Source organism: Vanessa atalanta, chromosome 16, assembly GCF_905147765.1.
Source record: "Vanessa atalanta chromosome 16, ilVanAtal1.2, whole genome shotgun sequence".
NCBI classification, from domain to species: domain Eukaryota; kingdom Metazoa; phylum Arthropoda; class Insecta; order Lepidoptera; family Nymphalidae; genus Vanessa; species Vanessa atalanta.
Window position 1 is genome coordinate 9695184 of NC_061886.1, and position 20914 is coordinate 9716097.

Below are 20914 nucleotides of genomic sequence, written 5' to 3' on the forward strand. Positions count from 1 at the left end.
ACATTTAAAAAGTACCATAAATTTCCTGTCGAAATTAATGACAGAAGCTCTGCTTACAAATTTGCAATCTGTACTTCATTAATAAATATTATTTTAATTAAAAAATGTATACACATTATTGTTAAAGTGAAAGGTATCATCCAGTGTTACTAGACATATTAACTCTTGTAGATGGTAATACGAAAGAAATAATAGCACTGAAAACCTTACTTCAATTAAAAACTATCTGTTTTTTGGAATATACAAATATAAGTTTATTTTTTGTTGAATAAATAAAATAACTTGCAGGTATACTCCTAATGACGACTTTGTGTTTTCCCACAGTAATCCATGTTAATTTGAGCAAGCAATAAAATTACTATAAATGTCTGTATTTTTGATGTACTGGTATTTTTCCGGTTGTGTTCGACGTACTGGAAACAATAATATTTTCAAAAAAGTATTTGCTATTGTACTACGAATAAAATATCTAAAGAGCTATTAAATCTTAGCACAAATCCGCCAGATGTGTATTTTATATTATTAAACGTGCAAGACTTTAAAACATATAATTGTACAATTTTAATTCCTTTGTGATACCAATGAAGGTATAGTCTGTTTCATTTTTAATAATATTAATAGTTAGTGAACCTACACGTCATATACTTCATAGAATGAATAAAAATGCTTTTTAAATTAGTATACCTATATACATATACAATAATTATCAACATATGAAATAATACTTTTGACAATTGCTTTATAGACAATTTATTGAAACATTGACTTTCACTATTTAAAAAGCACTTTTAAACACCTAACATTATTTTATTGAAATAATATGTAGCCACGGATTGTGTCTTAGTAAAAATGAGTTGTGAAAATATTACTTTGAAATCAAAATAAAAAAAAAACAACTTTGAATTGTTGTAGCGAGGATTGTCTTAAGTCTATTCCAATCGAAGAAATAGTAAAGATAAACAAATCTTAAATTTATACCGTGCAATTTGCTCAGCCTTTAGGTATATTGTGCACTACTACGAGTTTTTGATTCATATATCTTCATATATAATACAACACTATTCCACTAAACTACTTATATCCACTATAATTTTACTTCCAAAGTTTCGATAAAAGTTTCGTCGACGTACAAAACGCCATTTTTTCGCAAAATGAATAACATAGATCATTTAAGTAACGATACGACAAATGTTGTTTTTTTGGCTTTTGTTCTTTTGTGATTGGAATAGACTATACATTAACGGATATGTACTTCGAAAATTGCTTGTGTGTAATTGAATTACAATGTAACCCTGCCATTATAATATGGCTTGCGTCTAAAATAAAGGCAATTATAATTTGCTATATAAATGTATTATGATTATATAGCTTTTTAATTATATACTTTGCTTGAGCTCCTCTAGGAAAGTTTAGTTAAATATTTTTTTTATTGTTTTATTATTTTGTTGTAATAACTAGTAAACAAATTAAAGAGAAATAGTCTTATTCAGTAAACTTAATAAAATTTTTGATTATTTAATTGTTTAGAGCTATGCTCTATTCATTAAATCTTTAATCAAAACAAAAGAACGAGACCTAATTTTAAATACTCCTGTGCATATTGTTTATATGCGCGCTGCTTCTTATGATGATCGTATTGCGTGCTGATTGATGGCAATAGTGTTGGATATCGGTAGACAATCGATAGTTAAGGTGTTAGCGACCGTATCGATAGTATCGATAACTCCTCATAAGAAATACTATTGATTCTGTCAATAGTATTACAAAAACCATTACTTTTAATCTAAACTATCGATAGCCAGTTATTTTTCGATAGTATTACTTTCTCAAGATAAGTTATTTGATATATTTTAATAAGTTTAATTAAATTTGCGCCAGTAAAGAGTATAAGAATTAATACATTAAATATGTTTTGTTCGATTTATGAAAAATACATTAAAATACATTCAAGTTTAAAAATTGTGTATCTTCTTGTAGAAGTGTAGAATTTACATGATTACATACGACCATGGCCAAAGACGTTTAAAAAAAATATTCAATGATAAATTAAGGCCTCGATTTCAAGAAATATTAACGAGAACTTTGACTTTGTCATTATCCTTTTCTCAAAATTTATTCACTGACTATTGATAGCCCAAAACTATTGCTGTTACCCATAGTATTGCTTACAGAGAGCTATCTATACTATCGATAGTACTATCGATATCCAGAATAGTTTTCAAGTTCAACTATCGATGTTCTGCAACACAGGATGCCATCCTACCATCCTGAATATGGCAGCGATTAGTCTGCCTCTTCGGTGTAATCGCTACCTAACAACGAGGTCCCAAGATCTATAACCCGGGTCGGGTCAATAAAGACATTACTTTTTTCCGTCGAAAAATACTCGGTAGCTGCTTAAGTTGAAAAATGGCAGAGTTAACCCTATAGTATATATACTACAAAAACTACAGGATTTTTTTCTAATTGATAACATGGATTTAATATTTTTCTGTTTTTGTTTATGGTTATCTGTGTTCTATTTCGTTAAATCGAAAATCAGCCAGCCAAATGGTGTTTCCTTCATATAGAGTCTATATATCTATATTATAGACAGTTTAAGTCACCAAGCGACGATAACTCAATGCAGAAACTCAAAACTGTCATTATAAAGAGCAACCGATACTAAGCATAGGTATATAATAGTTGGAGCTCTAGACAAATAAATAATTAAAATAAAAAAATAAATGTTTGTTATGACATGACCAATAGGAGACTGCCTCACTACAAATCACCTCAATATACTGTTTAAACCAGTACACTTTTTTAATGCAGTTCTTTTTTCACACTGTCAAAGACTATGTTTTCATTAGTTTTTTGTTATTTTTGCTCAATTAATCTATATAAATTTAAATGTACTAATTATATACAAAACAACTTTTTAGTTATCACAGTGATAACTTATCATTTTTAGTGGAGCTCAAGCTTTACAGCATTTCTTTGTAAAAAATAAAGTGCTCATTTTATGTATATATGAGTAAGTACTTGTGATACCATTAGTACTTCTAGTGAATATTATAAGGTAGTGCAAGTTTAAGAAAAATCTGTACTTAGTATCTATATGTAAGAAAAAGAGCTGGTGTAGTATAACTGCAATAGATTTCACAAGGATTTACAAAACAATCTGGAAAAACTTCAATGTCTGATTTCAAATGTCCATTTTTTTTATTAAAGTGCCAGTAATATCCAGTAGTATCTTTAGAAAACAATGTGATTTTTAATTCAACATATTGGACATGACATAATCAATTTCTGTAATACGTAACTAAAATATTAAACTTGTACAATGAAAAAATTAATAAAATTTCTAGTGCTTTATAGATTATATATTTAAGACATTTCGTATCTATAGATTTGATATGTACTTACTTAATCATCTGTATCAAAATAAAATTGTTATTCAAATTTGTTTCATTTGATTTTCTTAATATTTTACATTACTACGGAGAAACGGAATTATGACTACATATTCATGTAAAAACCATTTGTATATTTTGAATACATAAAGTGCTTTTGTATCTATTAACAATATTAAGCTAAACTCTCAGTGGACGTTATGTACCGTCTTTATACTAAAACTTCTCCGAAATGCAATTCTAGTATAAGATTTATGTATATTGGTTTGAATTTTTTTTCAGCTAAAGTTCATAAAAAATACTTCACTTATCAATACAGATTGTAAGTAGATGCATTTTTTTTTCAAACATTAATACTGACGCTGAATCTTTGCAAATATCAAGAAAATAGAATACAAGTATTTAAAATTTAAAAAACAGTTTATTCAATCGGTAAGTCACAAATACACTAAAACAATTGTGTGGTATTTAAATATATTTTCTTTGTTTTAAATTCAGATATCTCAAGACAATAAAAGTTTTTCCTTGATAAAAAATTATATAGCTGTACCCCTTTCAAGATTCTGTTTGATTTCAGCCGTGTGTTCACCATAAAACCTCTCCAACTTCTTGTTAAATTTGGCATTCCTCTCATTAATGTAATCAATATCAGCATCATCATTATGTGTACGTCTTCTAGAGTATTTCGCCCGTTTTGATATCTGTCCCTCTATATCATTAACCATTTTGTCTATCGCTTCTTTACGGTCTTCATGCATACCATGTATAATCACGTTCTGTCCACCGTAAAATGCATCGCCATATTTTTCTTTCTGTTTTTCGTATTGTTCTGGATCCATTGTGGGCATATTCTTAACAAGCCTATTGTACTGTCGTACGGTGGCCTGTTCGTAGGTAGAAAAGCCCTGGTCAGGGTTCTTTTTCTTTTTTTTTCGTTCGAGCCTTTCTGCTTCAACTGCAGATATGCTTAACAGTTTCACTCGGTCGTAATCCTTACCCTGTTTTGTGGCTTCTTCCCGTTTATTTTGATCGTCTAGCAGCCACTCTGCTTGCCTTTTCTTGGCGTCATAATTAGCTGGAAGTTTATTCCTAGCTTCCTCGGCAACAACTTCTTGATGATTATGCGTTCTAGCTTCATTTCTAGCTGAGTGCAAGGAACGTAATCGTTTCATCCTCTCGGCTTGCTTTTCAGCAAATGTCATCTGAGTTTCTGCTGATGAAGTCCCCGCGGTACTCATTTTCAATGTTGATAAACAATAATTCAAATATTAAACTGCATCAAATAACATAAAGAAGGAATTTACGCAATTAATTATATATTTACAAATCAAGTCTGAGTTCTGACAAGTTGACAATTAAACTGACAACTGACAAGAACTCAATACTCAAATAAGTCATAGAGTATAGTGTACTTCTAGTAGGTGAATGCTATAGACAATTTTAATTAAACTAAATAGTGAATACAATAGACGGGCTATGTAATATGTATGTATGCTTAATGTTAAAATGAAATTGCAGTCCTTACTCCTAACACAGATAATATATTTATTTAGTCTATATAAATATCTTAACAAATACATTATATTCAGAATTTCTTGATACAATCTCTTGGAAATTGAGAACTGTAGACGAATAAAAATTGTTTAATTTTGCATATTTAGTTACATATTGCAAATTTCACTGCAGTTAGTTGCGCAAGTTCTGCCAAGTAAGCATTGTAAAAGCTGAAGTTTGATATGAAGTACGAACTGAAGTGAGTCAGTCTGTCCGTGTTGTGGATTAGTGACGGTTGTGTTGAAGTGCATACGAAGTATATTTTTTTAATAAATCCGAGTGTTTTTTGGAGTTCATGATGTCGGATGAAATTGCAGAGAACGGAACAGCGAACGGAGACGTCCCAGAGATCGAACTTATAATAAAGGTAGCATTTATATTACACGTGTTTATGCGCAAGATTAGCTGAATACATTCAGCGGTCAATTCAACAACACAGCATTGCATTTACTTGTTCCTCGTAATTTCCTGAGGATTATGTGAAGTTGGAGTTAAATAAACGCGACACTCCGAAGATATTTTTTCTTTTTTGAGTATTATTTTAAACAAACAGCGTGACGTGCTTAATTCTTATCCTCACATCTTGTTATGTACATTTTTGTTTCGCATGAAATTGTCGTGCACGGTTCGTATGCATGAAAGTATATTATTACTGCACTTGTAATGCGCGTTATTTAGGTCACTAGCGACTGTTTTTGTTGATTTATTGATGGTATAAATTGAGACTATGGTGTTTTTGTGTGTTCTTTAAAATTATATTTCAAAAGATGAGGTCATACATGATAATGGCTTATTGTAAATGTATCTTACTTTATAATGTCTAATCCTGGTAGTGAATCATGCTTTTAAGCAATGATCTAAAACTTTATGCCTATATATATGCAAATTTCTTATTGTTTATTTAGCACCTTATTATTTTATTATAAATTATTCAATAAACTAAAGAAACTTAAACATTGTAAAGAAGAATATTGAATTATTTTATGTTGATATTAATTATTTTATAAATCTACCCATGAAACCTTGTTAAGTACTTTAATTTTATTTTTGATTTAGTTAGACAAATATACAAATTAAAAAAATAGTATATAAATAGTGCTTGTACTATTACAGCAATTTAAGTGAGCATTTATTAGCTATATAGCATATTTATAAAGTAGACATGACTTAGCTGGTGTATTCTGCTCTTAGTAGTGTGAAAACATAAAATATGTTGCATAAATTATTCAAGAGACCAGGGAAATTACTTGAAAAACCTTGTGAACTGTACTTATAAAACCCTAATGTTTGAAATAAAACCCTCATGAAAAAGAGAAGCATACGAAAGTCTGCAATTATTAATGAAAGCTTAACAATACTACTTAACAATTTTGATAAAATAGCGATGTAATTTAATTCCTTATAATATTGTGAAACGTAAATCATTGAATTATAAATTGATTTCATGACATTGAGAAATGAATCAATGATAAACATATAATGATAACATTCTAGTAAATTATTTTCTAGATTTTTTAAAATCAGATTATAGTTAGGACCTGCCCCAATACAATAAAATTTAAATCGATCTAGTGCATTTTTATGTTATAACTGGACATTACTATATTAACTCTTCTGTCTTTGAAGTTGAATATAAATATTACATTTTAATTGACTTTAAAAGAGTAGATCTTTCTGACACTGCTGTTCATGAATATTAAACATCAAGGATTAAATAAGATAAAATATTCATTCACACCTATTATTAAAAACAAGATATGAGTATCATTAAATTAAACAGTAATTATGCAAATAAAGATTTCTTATATATTTTAAACAACTATTGTTCCATCTGTTATTTAAAATATTTTAAGTAATTTAATAACATATTAAGAATAAACTTCAAAATTTTTTAAACCAGTAGTGGCATGTGTACGGGTTGTACTACTTTACTTTTACTAGTTACCACTGGTTTAAAAATGAATTGGTGTTACTTGTTTGTGAGTTCTTATGCAGTTCACTCGCTTATATGCATTAGTAACATATAACATCATCAAATAACAATGATGAAGGATTAAAAGGAAAGGAAAAGGACTGTTAACTACCATATGACTTTTTGTTTATCATGTACCATTATTTAGGTACCATTATTTCTTTAATTAAGTACAGCATAATAACCAAAAAATAGTATTGTGTGGTATGTTTTGGGTTGTGAAAATGTGAAATAATATTTTCGATTATTTATTATAAAAGTTTTTAATTCAAAATGTTGAGTGTAAGTACGTTAATAGTACTTCGTATCTATGATTTTCGTGTTTCTATGTATTAAATGGATATAAATTAATTGATAGAAAAAAATATATTCTTTATCATTCATCATAACTTATTTTAGTAACCATATGTTATGTTTTCTCTATCTCAAATGACATTACTTTATATTCTACTAGACCAAGAATAGTTTAGATAAATTAAAAATGTTATATGTATAAGATTTCGATTTTTAACGTAAACATTTTTATAAACAAAACAAAAATAAATTTCATTCATAATCATAGATAACAGTCTCCTTGGGCTTTAGCCAAAGTCTAAAATACTTCAACATTATGTTCCAAAACCAATGATTGCAAGTACCATGTTTTGCTAATATATTTTCTTAACGATCGCAATTATTAGTTCAATCCTAATGTATTTATAAAATAGCATAAAAGTGCTATCTTTAAAACTCTAAACTCGCCTACATACTGTAAACATTTACTCTGTGTAAATCGAGTATAGAGTTTAAAAACTGCATATTATGTATTTTCTTATCTCAATGAAATCACTATGTAACTATCACGTGTATCACTATGAAATGTTGTAGGGTTGTGTGAAATCTCGTCTATATAGATACCACCCACTCATCATTTATTATATTATATATACAAACAGTACTAATACTTAGTATTGTTGTGTTTCGGTTTGAATGATATTCCTTATAGTACCAATGTCAATTCGTCGCCGTCTTTCGTCTAGTCTGTTGTAAGCGTTTCATCAGGTGACCCATTTGGTAGAACACCGAGCTATATGGATTAGAAAAATGTGACTGCCTCATTGGTATATCGGCTAGCTTTAGCCTTTAGATCCCGAGATATAGTCCATAGTTTCTTAAAGGAACAGTGTTTACACTCCCGTGGCTTGGGAAGCACGTTAATCTGTTTAATTCGTCCTGCACCTCAACTCTTTTCGGTCAAATTAGGATAATGGCATTTGTTGTGTCGGTGTTCAGCGTTTTATAACTTCTGTAAAGTTTACAGTGAACATACGTTTGACATCGAAACCAGAAATTAAACTTTGGAAAACTTCACGAAATATCCTGCATGTTTATTTTTCAGTATATCTTATGTTCAGTACCAATTATTTAATTACTAAACAAATGTTCTCGATTAAATAAGCCACGTTAATATATTAAGAAAGTAAACGTACAATATTAATGCAAGCAATAAAGTAAACTAGGAAAATTAATTTGTTTAATAGATAAATAAGTTGTAACTAAAGAGGCGCTGACTGAATTATATAACTATAATTGGAATTATACACACAGTGAGCACACGGTAGCAATTGATATATAGATGGAGTTAATCTCACTTAACAAATGTTTATTTTGAACGCAACCGTCCACAGCGATTATTGCGTGATAATTAAGTAACAAACGATTAAGTAATACTAATTAATTTTAGTTCTAAATTTAAAATATCTACATAAAAATAAATTACTCCAGCGAATTTAAATTACATAAATAGCAATAGAAAATTCCCGGTGTAATGAATGCATCTCCAGATGAGCAGATGAGCATTCCAAGCGAGAGAGCGCATGCGCGCCTTCGAAACAGAAATCCTGCGCTGGTGTCGAAGCCAGGGGAAAGTGACATTGCACGCGACAGAACGTGCATCTGGGCACTGAGTGACACTAACAATTAGCATGTCCAAGCATAATCTCATTCGTGTATAATTAGAGTAATTTAAATATACGATCAAGGCTAAGAAATTATTTTATTATTATGGACTTTCTTTAACATCAAATCTATAAACATACATTTTAAAATTTATCAGTTAATACGTGATTATCACAGATTGTAATAGATATAATATCAATTTACTTTGTATTCAGCTATCATATGTCACTAAAGTGTTTGTAAGATATATTTATTTTTGAAATTGTGTATTTTATACTGGCAACATTACTAACACTTGCAATTATATTGAATAAGAAAATAATATATTTTTATTGAAAGATTTTAATACCAAAGACTCAATTTTTATACCAAGAATCAAAGCAGGGATCTCTATGTAGTATAATATCTGTTTATCGCTGAAGTTCGTTTTTCTCTGAAATGACTTAAGCTATTAAGTGAAATAAATACTCGTTTCTAAGGTACAGACGGACTTCAAATGCTATAAAAGCTTTAAGTGCAGAGCTTAACGAGCATATAAAATGGAATTCACATTTCTCAATGTGTGTGTGTTGAGTTGGCACTTGAACAGTTACATTATTATTCTTAAATTCAGCTCGATAGATCATGACACTATAATAAGTGTCATAATCATTATTTTGACAAACATCTGACTAAGGTACGATATACTGGAAAAGTAAAAATATATATAAATTAAATAAACTAGTACATGCGCTATTTTTTTTTATATTTTACGGACTATTAGGATTTAATAGCTCAATAGAGAATTAAAAGTCGCAGTTTCGTGCCTTACCCCATCACCCTAAAGGCAACCCCAGATGGAGGAAAAATTTGAGTATTAGAAAATAATAAAATACCGACATTCATTAGGTACCTTTTAATGATCGTATCCTTCCATAGATTATTACTTATGTTATATAATAAAATAATTTAACAACGGAATGCACTATTACACGAAGATCCAAAATTTTCAAATAAAAAAAAAACATTAAATATGAATAAAACTTATTACTAAGGAAAACAGCTTATAGTAATATATCGGCAAGTCGTTTTATTACATTCATTAATGCAGCTTTAAATCGATTGACAATAGATAGTTAAAATTTTATCGATTCTAATTTTTAATTCTTTAGCCGTGACCTTGATATAACGGTAAAGTTAAATATATCGAATCACACGCAGAACGTATATTTTATTTAAATATTGAATTTATATTTATCGTTCGTGAAATTGTTTAAAAATAGTGTGACTTTAGAACGTGTTCTTGTTGCTTAGTGCTTAATATGCCAGGAAAGATCTGGGTTATGTATTTGACCTTTTTGTCTAAATACCTTAAGAGGACTACAAGAGCTAAGTGCCCTTGAGAATCGCACGCACACACTTACAAAATCGACAAAAACGACAAGCCCGTGTACTAAGGGTTAAGCGAGGTAACGAGATTACGCCCAAATATTCTAATAGATGGCGCCAAACCGAGCGACGTAAGATCAATCATAAATCTCATAAAAAATAGATAGGACAACAGAATTATTTTTATTTCTTTCGATGTTAGTTAACAAATGATTATAAAATAAAACTGATTCAATTAAACTTACAATATATTTATTTATATTTTGTATACAATAAAATAGACAGTTAGTTTTAACCTTTTTTTTCTATTATTTATATTATTATACCACAATTAGTTCTTATACTAAATATTGAACCATACCAATTTTTAACATTTTATAAAAGTTTAATGATCTATTTATATAATAAAATCGTAAGTGTTCGAAATCTGTAGTGTAGTGACCGTGGGGTAACATATAGCGTAGTATTTGTTCGTTTTATTAATATTGGTTCATAAAGAAAAAATATATATTCAATTTAAAAAAAAAAATCTAAATATTTACTAGAAAAAAATGTTGTCAATTCGATTTGGTTGAATCATTGATGAAAGGTTAATCATAATAGGTTTAATCATAAATCTCATAAAAATAGATAGGATATTAGAATTATTTGTATTGCTTTTGACTGTTATTCGAAAATGATTAAAAAATAAAACTGATTTAATTAAACTTAAAATATTTTTATTTATATATAGTACTACAAAAAAAAAACATTTAGTGTTAATTTTTTTATTTAATTTCACTTGTATGTATTAATGTTATTACATATGTCCTGGAATCTTGGAATAAATATTACACCCACTTTCAGCTGAAAGTTGGCACACATATTTAATCTCGATGACAATGCACGATTCATGAATTGCTGCTATATTCAATCCAATATGGCGGACGTTACAAAAAAATTTAAATTTATGAATTACGTACAAATGACACTTCTAAATATTCTAGTTCTCTGGTTCACAACAATTACATTTTTTTTGTTACGACTTTACTTTTTTTTATTATTATTAAAATTAGTTCATACATAACTTTAATTCTTATTATAAACAATCGATAAAATTAAACTCTTACGCAATATAAATAGCTTCCGTGTTATTGTTTTCGACTTTCTTTATTCTGTAAAAAATAAATATATGTTAGTAATTACATTTTTATTAATTATAAAATTATATATTTAAAAAATATGTATCTTAATATGTCATAGTAGTTATAATGAAAAAAAAATGCTTCGAGTTCATGGGGATCGATTGTAGTCACTTGATCCCCATGAAAGTCAATTGATGTTTTCCTTCCTTTGACCAAATACTCTATCGTAATTATTAAGAATGGCTCGAAAAATCTGATTATATGCGAACTGATTGCACATTTTTCTAATAGATGTTTTCAATATTCATAATTTATAAAAAAAAAATATGTTTACTAATTAAATACTCTTACCTTTTAATATCGTTCATATGTATGTTCGGCGCTTGATTTATATAAACGTTTTTTAGTTTTCCTCACGCGTTTCACTTTATTTCCCATATTTACACAATTAAAATTTATAACAAATAATATAATAAAAAAACAAATGCCTAATTACTACTACACTATTTTAACTTAATATATTTATTTACAAGAAAGAATAAAATTTATTAAAAGAAAACATGAAACAATGAATTTACAATTAAAATTACAAAAAAATATCTCGTAACGTAATGAATGATGCGGCGAAAAGATCGACACGTCTGTATAGCATCAGGCCTCGGCCGGCATTGTCTGTACACGGCGTTTACGCACACATGCGTACGCATTTTGCTCGAAAATAAGAATATCGGATTTAAAAAAAATCTATTGATTTTACTAAAAAAGTGACACCCAGGTTAAATAGTATATTGCTTGTAGAATAATCTGACAAAAAACCAGAATTATGGAACGTATATAAGTATAGTTATTATTGATTAAAAGATCTTTTTAGAGGTAACTTTGTGATTTTTTTCTATCGTACCAAATTAGTTACATCATGTTTTCAAAATAACAAATACTTAGCATGTATCCTGAAGATTATCATATATTTTTTTCATTTGGTTTACTACATTGGATCATATACTTTTTTGCATTATAAAACTTGCATTTAGCTCATGTAGTCCCCTTAACGGTAGCAGTCGCGTCATAATCTGACTTAACAATACTTTAGATACCTATAGCTTCGTTTCTTTTCTCACATGTTTGTTATAAATTTATTAATTATTCTTAGTCGTCGAAATTCAAATAACAATAATCATTATTGAAAATTTGAGGAAAACATTGATTTCCAATGTTTATTTATTTCTAGTTGTCGGCCGCGACTTCGTTCTCGTTTTAGGGGTTAGTCGTCAGCTGTTAAGAGGACTACAAGAGCTAAGTGCCCTTGAGAATCGCACGCACACACTTACAAAATCGACAAAAACGGCAAGCCCGTGTACTAAGGGTTAAGCGAGGTAACGAGATTACGCCCAAATATTCTAATAGATGGCGCCAAACCGAGCGACGTAAGATCAATCATAAATCTCATAAAAAATAGATAGGACAACAGAATTATTTTTATTTCTTTCGATGTTAGTTAACAAATGATTATGAAATAAAACTGATTCAATTAAACTTACAATATTTTTATTTATATTTTGTATACAATAAAATAGACAGTTAGTTTTAACCTTTTTTTTCTATTATTTATATTATTATACCACAATTAGTTCTTATACTAAATATTGAAACATACCAATTTAACATTTAACATTTTATAAAAGTTTAATGATCTATTTATATAATAAAATCGTAAGTGTTCGAAATCTGTAGTGTAGTGACCGTGGGGTAACATATAGCGGAGTATTTGTTCGTTTTATTAATATTGGTTCATAAAGAAAAAATATATATTAAATTAAAAAAAAAATATCTAAATATTTACTAGAAAAAAATGTTGTCAATTCGGTTTGGTTGAATCATTGATGAATGAAAGGTTAATCATAATAGGTTTAATCATAAATCTCATAAAAATAGATAGGATATTAGAATTATTTGTATTGCTTTTGACTGTTATTCGAAAATGATTAAAAAATAAAACTGATTTAATTAAACTTAAAATATTTTTATTTATATTTAGTACTACAAAAAAAAAACATTTAGTATTAATTTTTTTTAAAAAAATTTTATTTAATTTCACTTGTATGTATTAATGTTATTACATATGTCCTGGAATCTTGGAATAAATATTACACCCACTTTCAGCTAAAAGTTGGCACACATATTTAATCTCGATGACAATGCACGATTCATGAATTGCTGCTATATTCAATCCAATATGGCGGACGTTACAAAAAAATTTATTTTATGAATTACGTACAAATGACACTTCTAAATATTCTAGTTCTCTGGTTCACAACAATTACATTTTTTTTGTTACGACTTTACTTTTTTTTATTATTATTAAAATTAGTTCATACATAACTTTAATTCTTATTATAAACAATCGATAAAATTAAACTCTTACGCAATATAAATAGCTTCCGTGTTATTGTTTTCGACTTTCTTTATTCTGTAAAAAATAAATATATGTTAGTAATTACATTTTTATTAATTATAAAATTATGTATTTAAAAAATATGTATCTTAATATGTCATAGTAGTTATAATGAAAAAAAAATGTTTCGAGTTCATGGGGATCGAATGTAGTCACTTGATCCCCATGAAAGTCAATTGATGTTTTCCTTCCTTTAACCAAATACTCTATCGTAATTATTAAGAATTGCTCGAAAAATCTGATTATATGAGAACTGATTGCACATTTTTCTAATAGATGTTTTCAATATTCAAAATTTATAAAAAAAAAATATGTTTACTAATTAAATACTCTTACCTTTTAATATCGTTCATATGTATGTTCGGCGCTTGATTTATATAAACGTTTTTTAGTTTTCCTCACGCGTTTCACTTTATTTCCCATATTTACACAATTAAAATTTATAACAAAAAATATTATTAAAAATCAAATGCCTAATTACTACTACACTATTTTAACTTAATATATTTATTTACAAGAAAGAATAAAATTTATTATAAGAAAACATGAAACAATGAATTTACAATTAAAATTACAAAAAAATATCTCGTAACGTAATGAATGATGCGGCGAAAAGATCGACACGTCTGTATAGCATCAGGCCTCGGCCGGCATTGTCTGTACACGGCGTTTACGCACACATGCGTACGCATTTTGTTCGAAAATAAGAATATCGGATTTAAAAAAAATCTATTGATTTTACTAAAAAAGTGAAACCGAGGTTAAATAGTATATTGCTTGTAGAATAATCTGACAAAAAACCAGAATTATGGAACGTATATAAGTATAGTTATTATTGATTAAAAGATCTTTTTAGAGGTAACTTTGTGATTTTTTTCTATCGTACCAAATTAATTACATCATGTTTTCAAAATAACAAATACTTAGCATGTATCCTGAAGATTATCATATATTTTTTTCATTTGGTTTACTGCATTGGATCATATACTTTTTTGCATTATAAAACTTGCATTTAGCTCATGTAGTCCCCTTAAGGATATAAAGTAGTCTATGTCCTTCCTTGGTGTCCAAGATTGCTTCATAGCATCAAATTTGGCTTGGTGCTTTGGCCGTGAAAGAGCATTGGACCGATAGTCAGACAGACAATGGTATGGATCATTAATACTTAATAAAAAATAAATCGGTTGACAACCCGAAAAGAGAAAGGTACTGAACTGTTTGGTCTTCGTATTTTATATATACTTAGATGTTACTGAGACATTTTTATAAACGCTAAAAGTAGATTTTTAGTGCAACGTTTGAGTGAAACGATACTAACGCATCAATGTAACGTGTCTGTCTCATTTTCGTTCGATTTGCAATTAACGGATCTTATGTTGCTTAACTAAGGCTCATAATAAATCTTAAACAAAAAAATGCTATAAATTATTCAGTGACTATGTATTAAGTAATGTAATAAATTTATTAAATAAAATCCGTAACTTTGATTGGTTCTTTTGAGCTTACAATCTTTAATTCTATTATGTAATAAGTCACTCGTTGCAATTTAATGTATTTTTTGTACTTGCAACACTGCAGATAGAATGTCTACGTTGTATTATCGAAAGCAAACAATTACCTTTTCAATATAATATTATCTTGCTATATAATAAGAGCCTATTGTTCCTATTTTTCATTCTATGTTCAAGCTGAAGTGAGAGTATTGTAATTATTTGCACTGTATTGTATCGAATCAATGTTTATGGTCATTGATTATTAAAAACGGGACGAATTATGAGCTATTTGCGAGACGATACTATAAATTTCGAAATGTCACAACGATGTAACCATTTTCTATTACGTTATTATTTAATATTTAAAATATACAAAAAAAGTATATATATTATTGTTACGGTGTTCTTATTCTCGTTCATTTTATATTCAGACTAGTTTATCGTAGCGTTTACTTCAACATCTTATCGTTTTGTAAATTATATTCAAAATATATATTTAAATTATAAGAAACCTCGTATTTATTTAGGTCTTACTTTTGTTGTAACTTAAACTTTTTAGTGCATATTATTTTAACAGATTATATAAATTTGTAAAAAATAAAAAAAAGGGTTTTAAATAATGTCATCAGACAAGGCTCTATGCCGTAGTGTCTTTGCTTCACCAGTTACAGAAGTATTGACTAATAAATAAAATGTAGTCTTTAAATTTTTTCGCAACAAATCACAAGACTGTGCGAATTCATTAAGTTATTTTTTAGTGATGATATAATTGTTTCGGTTTGTTAGGTCAGTATTTCACAAATCTTTGCGTAACTAATATTAAAAATGCAATGTGTTTATTTTTGTATTTGGTAAATAAAATGTAGCCTAAATACTTAAAAGGCAATTATCATAACGAACATGATAAAAATAGAATTATACATATTTATGAAAAACACTATACATTGTTTTTTATTTTTTTTATTTTACTCATAAGTACGATTTTACAGTATAATGTTAAGAAGTTTCTATCTCGTTCTCACGTGTGGTATAGAAAAGGATAGCTTCTTTAATTAGCAGTTTGTATTGCATAATTATAAGATTTGATAAAACATTTTCAACAATTAATTCGAGCTTATCTCATTCAAAGTTTCCAATGTGTAATTTTCTAGTTGACGGAGCAAAAGGTATGTTAATTCTATAATGCCATTAGACAGCGATTATCTCATAAAAGGGTACCAGCTGTTCGTGAAGAATGTTTAGTTAGGATGTGTATCTTAATTGTTTAATCTATATAAAAACGTACAACGAAATTGTGTTTGTTTCTTTTCGAAATTTAAATTTAATTTCAGATTACGATGCATGAAGGTCTAATTTCAAATATTAAATATTTACAAAAGTACGACTAAAATATACGTATATCATGTTAACATCGAAAATTTTATCTCACATTTTACTATGAAATTGTAAATGAAATAAAAATTAACGTCATTCAATTATGCCATAAATATGTTCAAACGATTTCGTGCAAAATTAAAAACGAAATGTGACAAGAAACATTAATGTTATATATGTTTTATTAACAGCGATATAGTTTTAATTGACTTATGAAAATATAATTACGTATCAATTAAATTTTATTACATTTTTTATATTACTTTTCTAAAAGTCGATAACGTTATAATTTGAGTAACTTAACAGTTATTAATAGTTTTCGATTTCAATAACGATAATAATTCAACGTTCAGTTAAAAGTATATTGAATCATGTTCCGAGGGTTACCGGTTCCTGCACATGGCTCGAAGCAGCTGTTGCTCGTTACGTGTCACCGCCATATCTAAATTCAACCACCATAAAAAAATATATTTCCCTCAGAACCGCCTTCACATTGGCTTGGCTTTAGATTATCCATAGATAAGAAATATATTAATAAAAGGCATCGTGTTTTTAATAATTCACGTCGAAATATCGTTGGTATATATTTTTTTTATCAATTTAAAGCATAAGCAATTTTGATTAATTCATCGGGCAACACCTTTCCTCAGTTATATAATTCATGTCTTTATTATATCTACTAGCTATCGCGTGCTGAACCAGCCCCGCCTCTTTTAGCAAGGAGTATTCATTTGTTATTAGTTTATACAAGTTCAATTATCATTCGTTCTTATCAACATTGAAAGTCAATTACTTTTACATTTTTAAACGATGAAATAAGGCACATGATTAATTTATTATTTTTACGTGAAGCAATGTTGTATTATTTTCGAAAAAACGAAAATAAACGCAGTGTCATGTTCGTTCTTGACACGACTAGCACAGTTTAAGGAAAACATGAAATATTCACTAATGATACCCGCTAAATATATATATTTAATAAATCAAGCTCATTATTATCTCCACGGGCAACACTTAGTAAATATAGAGTAGGGTAGTAACAAGAGTATAGGTTACTCTACACATGGTCACATAATGAAAGTTCATGTAAGCAAATTATATTTAAATATATTCTCTTGCTCAATGGAAATCAAATAAAAACATTCATTGTCTAGGTAATCTTTAACGAGCAACTTTGACTTAGTACCTATTCGTTTCCACAAAGTAAATAAAATATGTATTATATTAAACAAATAAATAAATATATTATATAAATAAATAAATAAATAAACACCAGAATTAATTAATTAAGACCAGAATTTAAAACAGAAACAGGCAGATAAAACGCACAGAAAATTGTAGTGAAGCAACAAAAGCGAATACAAAATATAAGCATTTTATTTTATAATCTGAGCCGTTAAGCTTAAGTGATACTTAACTGTTACTAAGCTAATTCCACTGCCTATATAAATGTGAATTAAAAAAAAAAAAAAAAACAAACAATTTGAAGGTAAATTTTCATTGCTTAACACATAACATTGTATCTCAAACTTAACTAAAAATATTTAGCAGAATAATTGACAGTTTATATTTTTTTGAAATATAGAGTGTTTTATTAAATTACAAATCTCTATGTGTAGCTTAGTCGTTTTTTTAATGAGGATATTATCACAAGACATTTTAACGAATAATACATTACAAATATGGAGTCTAAAACTCAAACTATTGTTAATGTGACGCATCACGCATGACTTAACAGATAATACAGTAAAACCTGTACGTTTCCAAAGCTTATCTATGCCCAATACGTGTGTTTGAAGCCATTACAGTCATTTTTTAAATACTTGAATGAATAACAAGTTTGCAATTCTAAAATTTGCAGTTATTAACATAGTAATATTATTCTAATTTCACAAATTATTCTACAAGCATACATCAATACTCTGTATTGCTGTTTCATGGTCCTAATGAGGAGTGAGCCAGTGGAAGAACAGGTACTAGGGATACAACATTAGATCCTATAATTGACAACGCGTTTTAGTTGACAATGTATGAAGTGGTCTTTAGTGTACGGGCGAAGTTGTAGATGTGTGAAGAATTGCGTAAAAATTATACGCAAATCTTCCTCATGTTTGTATGTCAACACCGCAAATTGTTGTACATACATTTTATTAGTATTTATCGAGGGAAATTCCCTCGATATATAATTTTTAGAGGTGAATGATATTATTTTGGTACCACAGATAGGTAGAATATAAGAATACGGTCAAAATGAATTAACAGAAAACAATCGAACGCGTCATTATTTAGTTAATAAGTTAGTTTTTATATTTTATCATGACTTCTTCATTGATTACATTTTCCTTCTTACAAATGATCATCTTATACCAATAAGTAAAAATGTTAAGAAGTAAAAGCAAAACTGACGTAAGCTCCGCCTTCCACTTCAGTGCCATTTCTACAGTTTATGCAAGCTCACTTAAATTGCAACAGCATTTGTTATCCAATTGAAAATCTAACCTTTTGGCACTCACTGTGGAACGTTAAACCGCGGATTCGAAATTTCATAACTCCGTATTGAGAGGACATTCGGTGGTATTGAGAGGTCGTCATGAGGTCGAGTGAGTCACCGAGAAACCGGATTCGCCGACCAGACGTACTCCGGTTTGGTTAGTACGACTTACCGGTCGATATTAGAAAAGAAATTTGTATCGAAAGTCGTTCGAGCAATTGCGTATTGCGTATTTTGTTTCGTACTTACTCGTTTATTCTGTTGTCAGTTGGGTTCTTGTTCTTATATAAATAGTACCCATACTTGAAGATGTTTTGAACTCAAATATCTTCCTTTCGAATAAAGACCGCTGTCCCTTGAAGAAAAGGCGTGAAGTTTATTCTACCAAATTGCTCCAGGACGGGCAATGTGGCAGGATTTCTTTATGGTTTCCTTCGAGGCCAACGAGATACATTATAAACACAAGTTAAGCACATCAAAACTCATCGGAGTATGTTCGTCTCTGAACCCGTGACCTTCGATTAAAATCCACGTGTTCTATCGACTAGGCCATCATAATTATCTTTTAGCATATCATAAATTATTATGAGTTCTATTATGTAATGTTAATATTGTATCTTGCATTACTAGTCAAGGTATGTCGAGAATATTTAAGCGACTTTTTTACACAAATAATGCTTATAATGCATTAGTAGTTGTTAGTCGAATTTTTCATTGAAATATTTTTAGCTATTGGTCGTTACCAAAGACAAAGCAGATAACGTTTCCGTCGATTAGATTACACTGTTTGCGCGTTTGACTAAGTACGTTCTGTTTCCAAACTCAGTTAACAAACTTCTTTGTTCTAATTATCTTATAGTTTCAAAGGATTAGTGGGAATGTTGCAATCGCTTAAAATTACTCAACAAAAAAAAGTCGCCATGAAATATGCGCATAGTGGCAAGTTAGTATTTAAATGAATATTCATTTACTATAAAATATGTTTATAGTATATATAAGATGGGAATAAAACTCGGTATAGGATTACCTATACCTACCAGGACCACTAGTAGGGTAGAACATGGTCATACTATAGGAACAATATAAACTGTATAGAATAAATAATATGAAATTGAATGAGCATTGCTTTCACCCGATGTCATATGTGTAACAGGATAATATTAAATTTATATAAAGCCGAGCAAGTCTAGTACACGTGGATCTAAACCCGAGGTCGCGGGTACATCACTGAGTTTTAATACAATGTGACGGATTATGGAAATAACTTTGTCTCAGATAAATCTTCGATTCATACAGAATTAAAGGTCCCGAAGAGGGTCATTACGAAATCTCTAAAATTTCAAAAGATACTGGAATTTATAGGACATGAACAGGTTTATGATTTACAAAAGACCTTTGTTGTAAGTTAGTGAGGAGTTGGTTACCGTGCTTTGTTATTACACAGACAGTACACATTTATTATATCAGTGGAAGTTTATCATATTAATACAACAACAAAAGAGTTGATGGTCTTCAAACAACGAAGAGATTTGCTCTTATCATAGCTAAGAAAACTCCGCGAAGTCGCCATCAAACAAAAAAAATCTGAAACAAAATCGGTTCTTTCGGTTAGGAGCTACGATGTCACAGTTAGACGCACGTATAAACCGTCTCTTTTTGCGCCGCGGTTTAAAAAATAGGAAGCCGCAAGCTGCACGTAACCACTGCTCGACTTTGAATGAATACTTTCAAAAGCAAAGTAAAGTCATTTTGT

General features: G+C 28.8%; 2 protein-coding genes across 3 annotated transcripts in view; one reads left to right on the top strand and one right to left on the bottom strand.

The window, feature by feature from the left end:
• Positions 1-3796: 3796 nt before the first annotated feature.
• On the bottom strand, positions 3797-4762 carry LOC125069677 (pre-mRNA-splicing factor Syf2). The gene has a single exon (XM_047679203.1). The coding sequence runs from the start codon at positions 4631-4633 to the stop codon at positions 3932-3934; it is 702 nt and encodes a 233-aa protein (XP_047535159.1). The 5' UTR covers positions 4634-4762; the 3' UTR covers positions 3797-3931.
• A 378-nt stretch (positions 4763-5140) lies between these two features.
• The window catches only part of LOC125069819 (chloride intracellular channel exc-4), a 35124-nt gene continuing 19350 nt past the window's right edge, over positions 5141-20914 (top strand). The window contains exon 1 of one of the 2 annotated variants that reach the window (XM_047679399.1): positions 5141-5316. In XM_047679399.1, the coding sequence (XP_047535355.1) occupies positions 5245-5316 (72 nt within the window). In that variant the 5' untranslated portion in view covers positions 5141-5244. The remainder of the gene's footprint in view (positions 5317-20914) is intronic. The other variant, XM_047679400.1, reaches the window with a different exon arrangement.

Excerpts from the sequence above, each read along its gene's own strand:
- LOC125069677 (XM_047679203.1), bottom strand. The coding sequence starts at position 4,633 with ATGAGTACCGCGGGGACTTCATCAGCAGAAACTCAGATGACATTTGCT.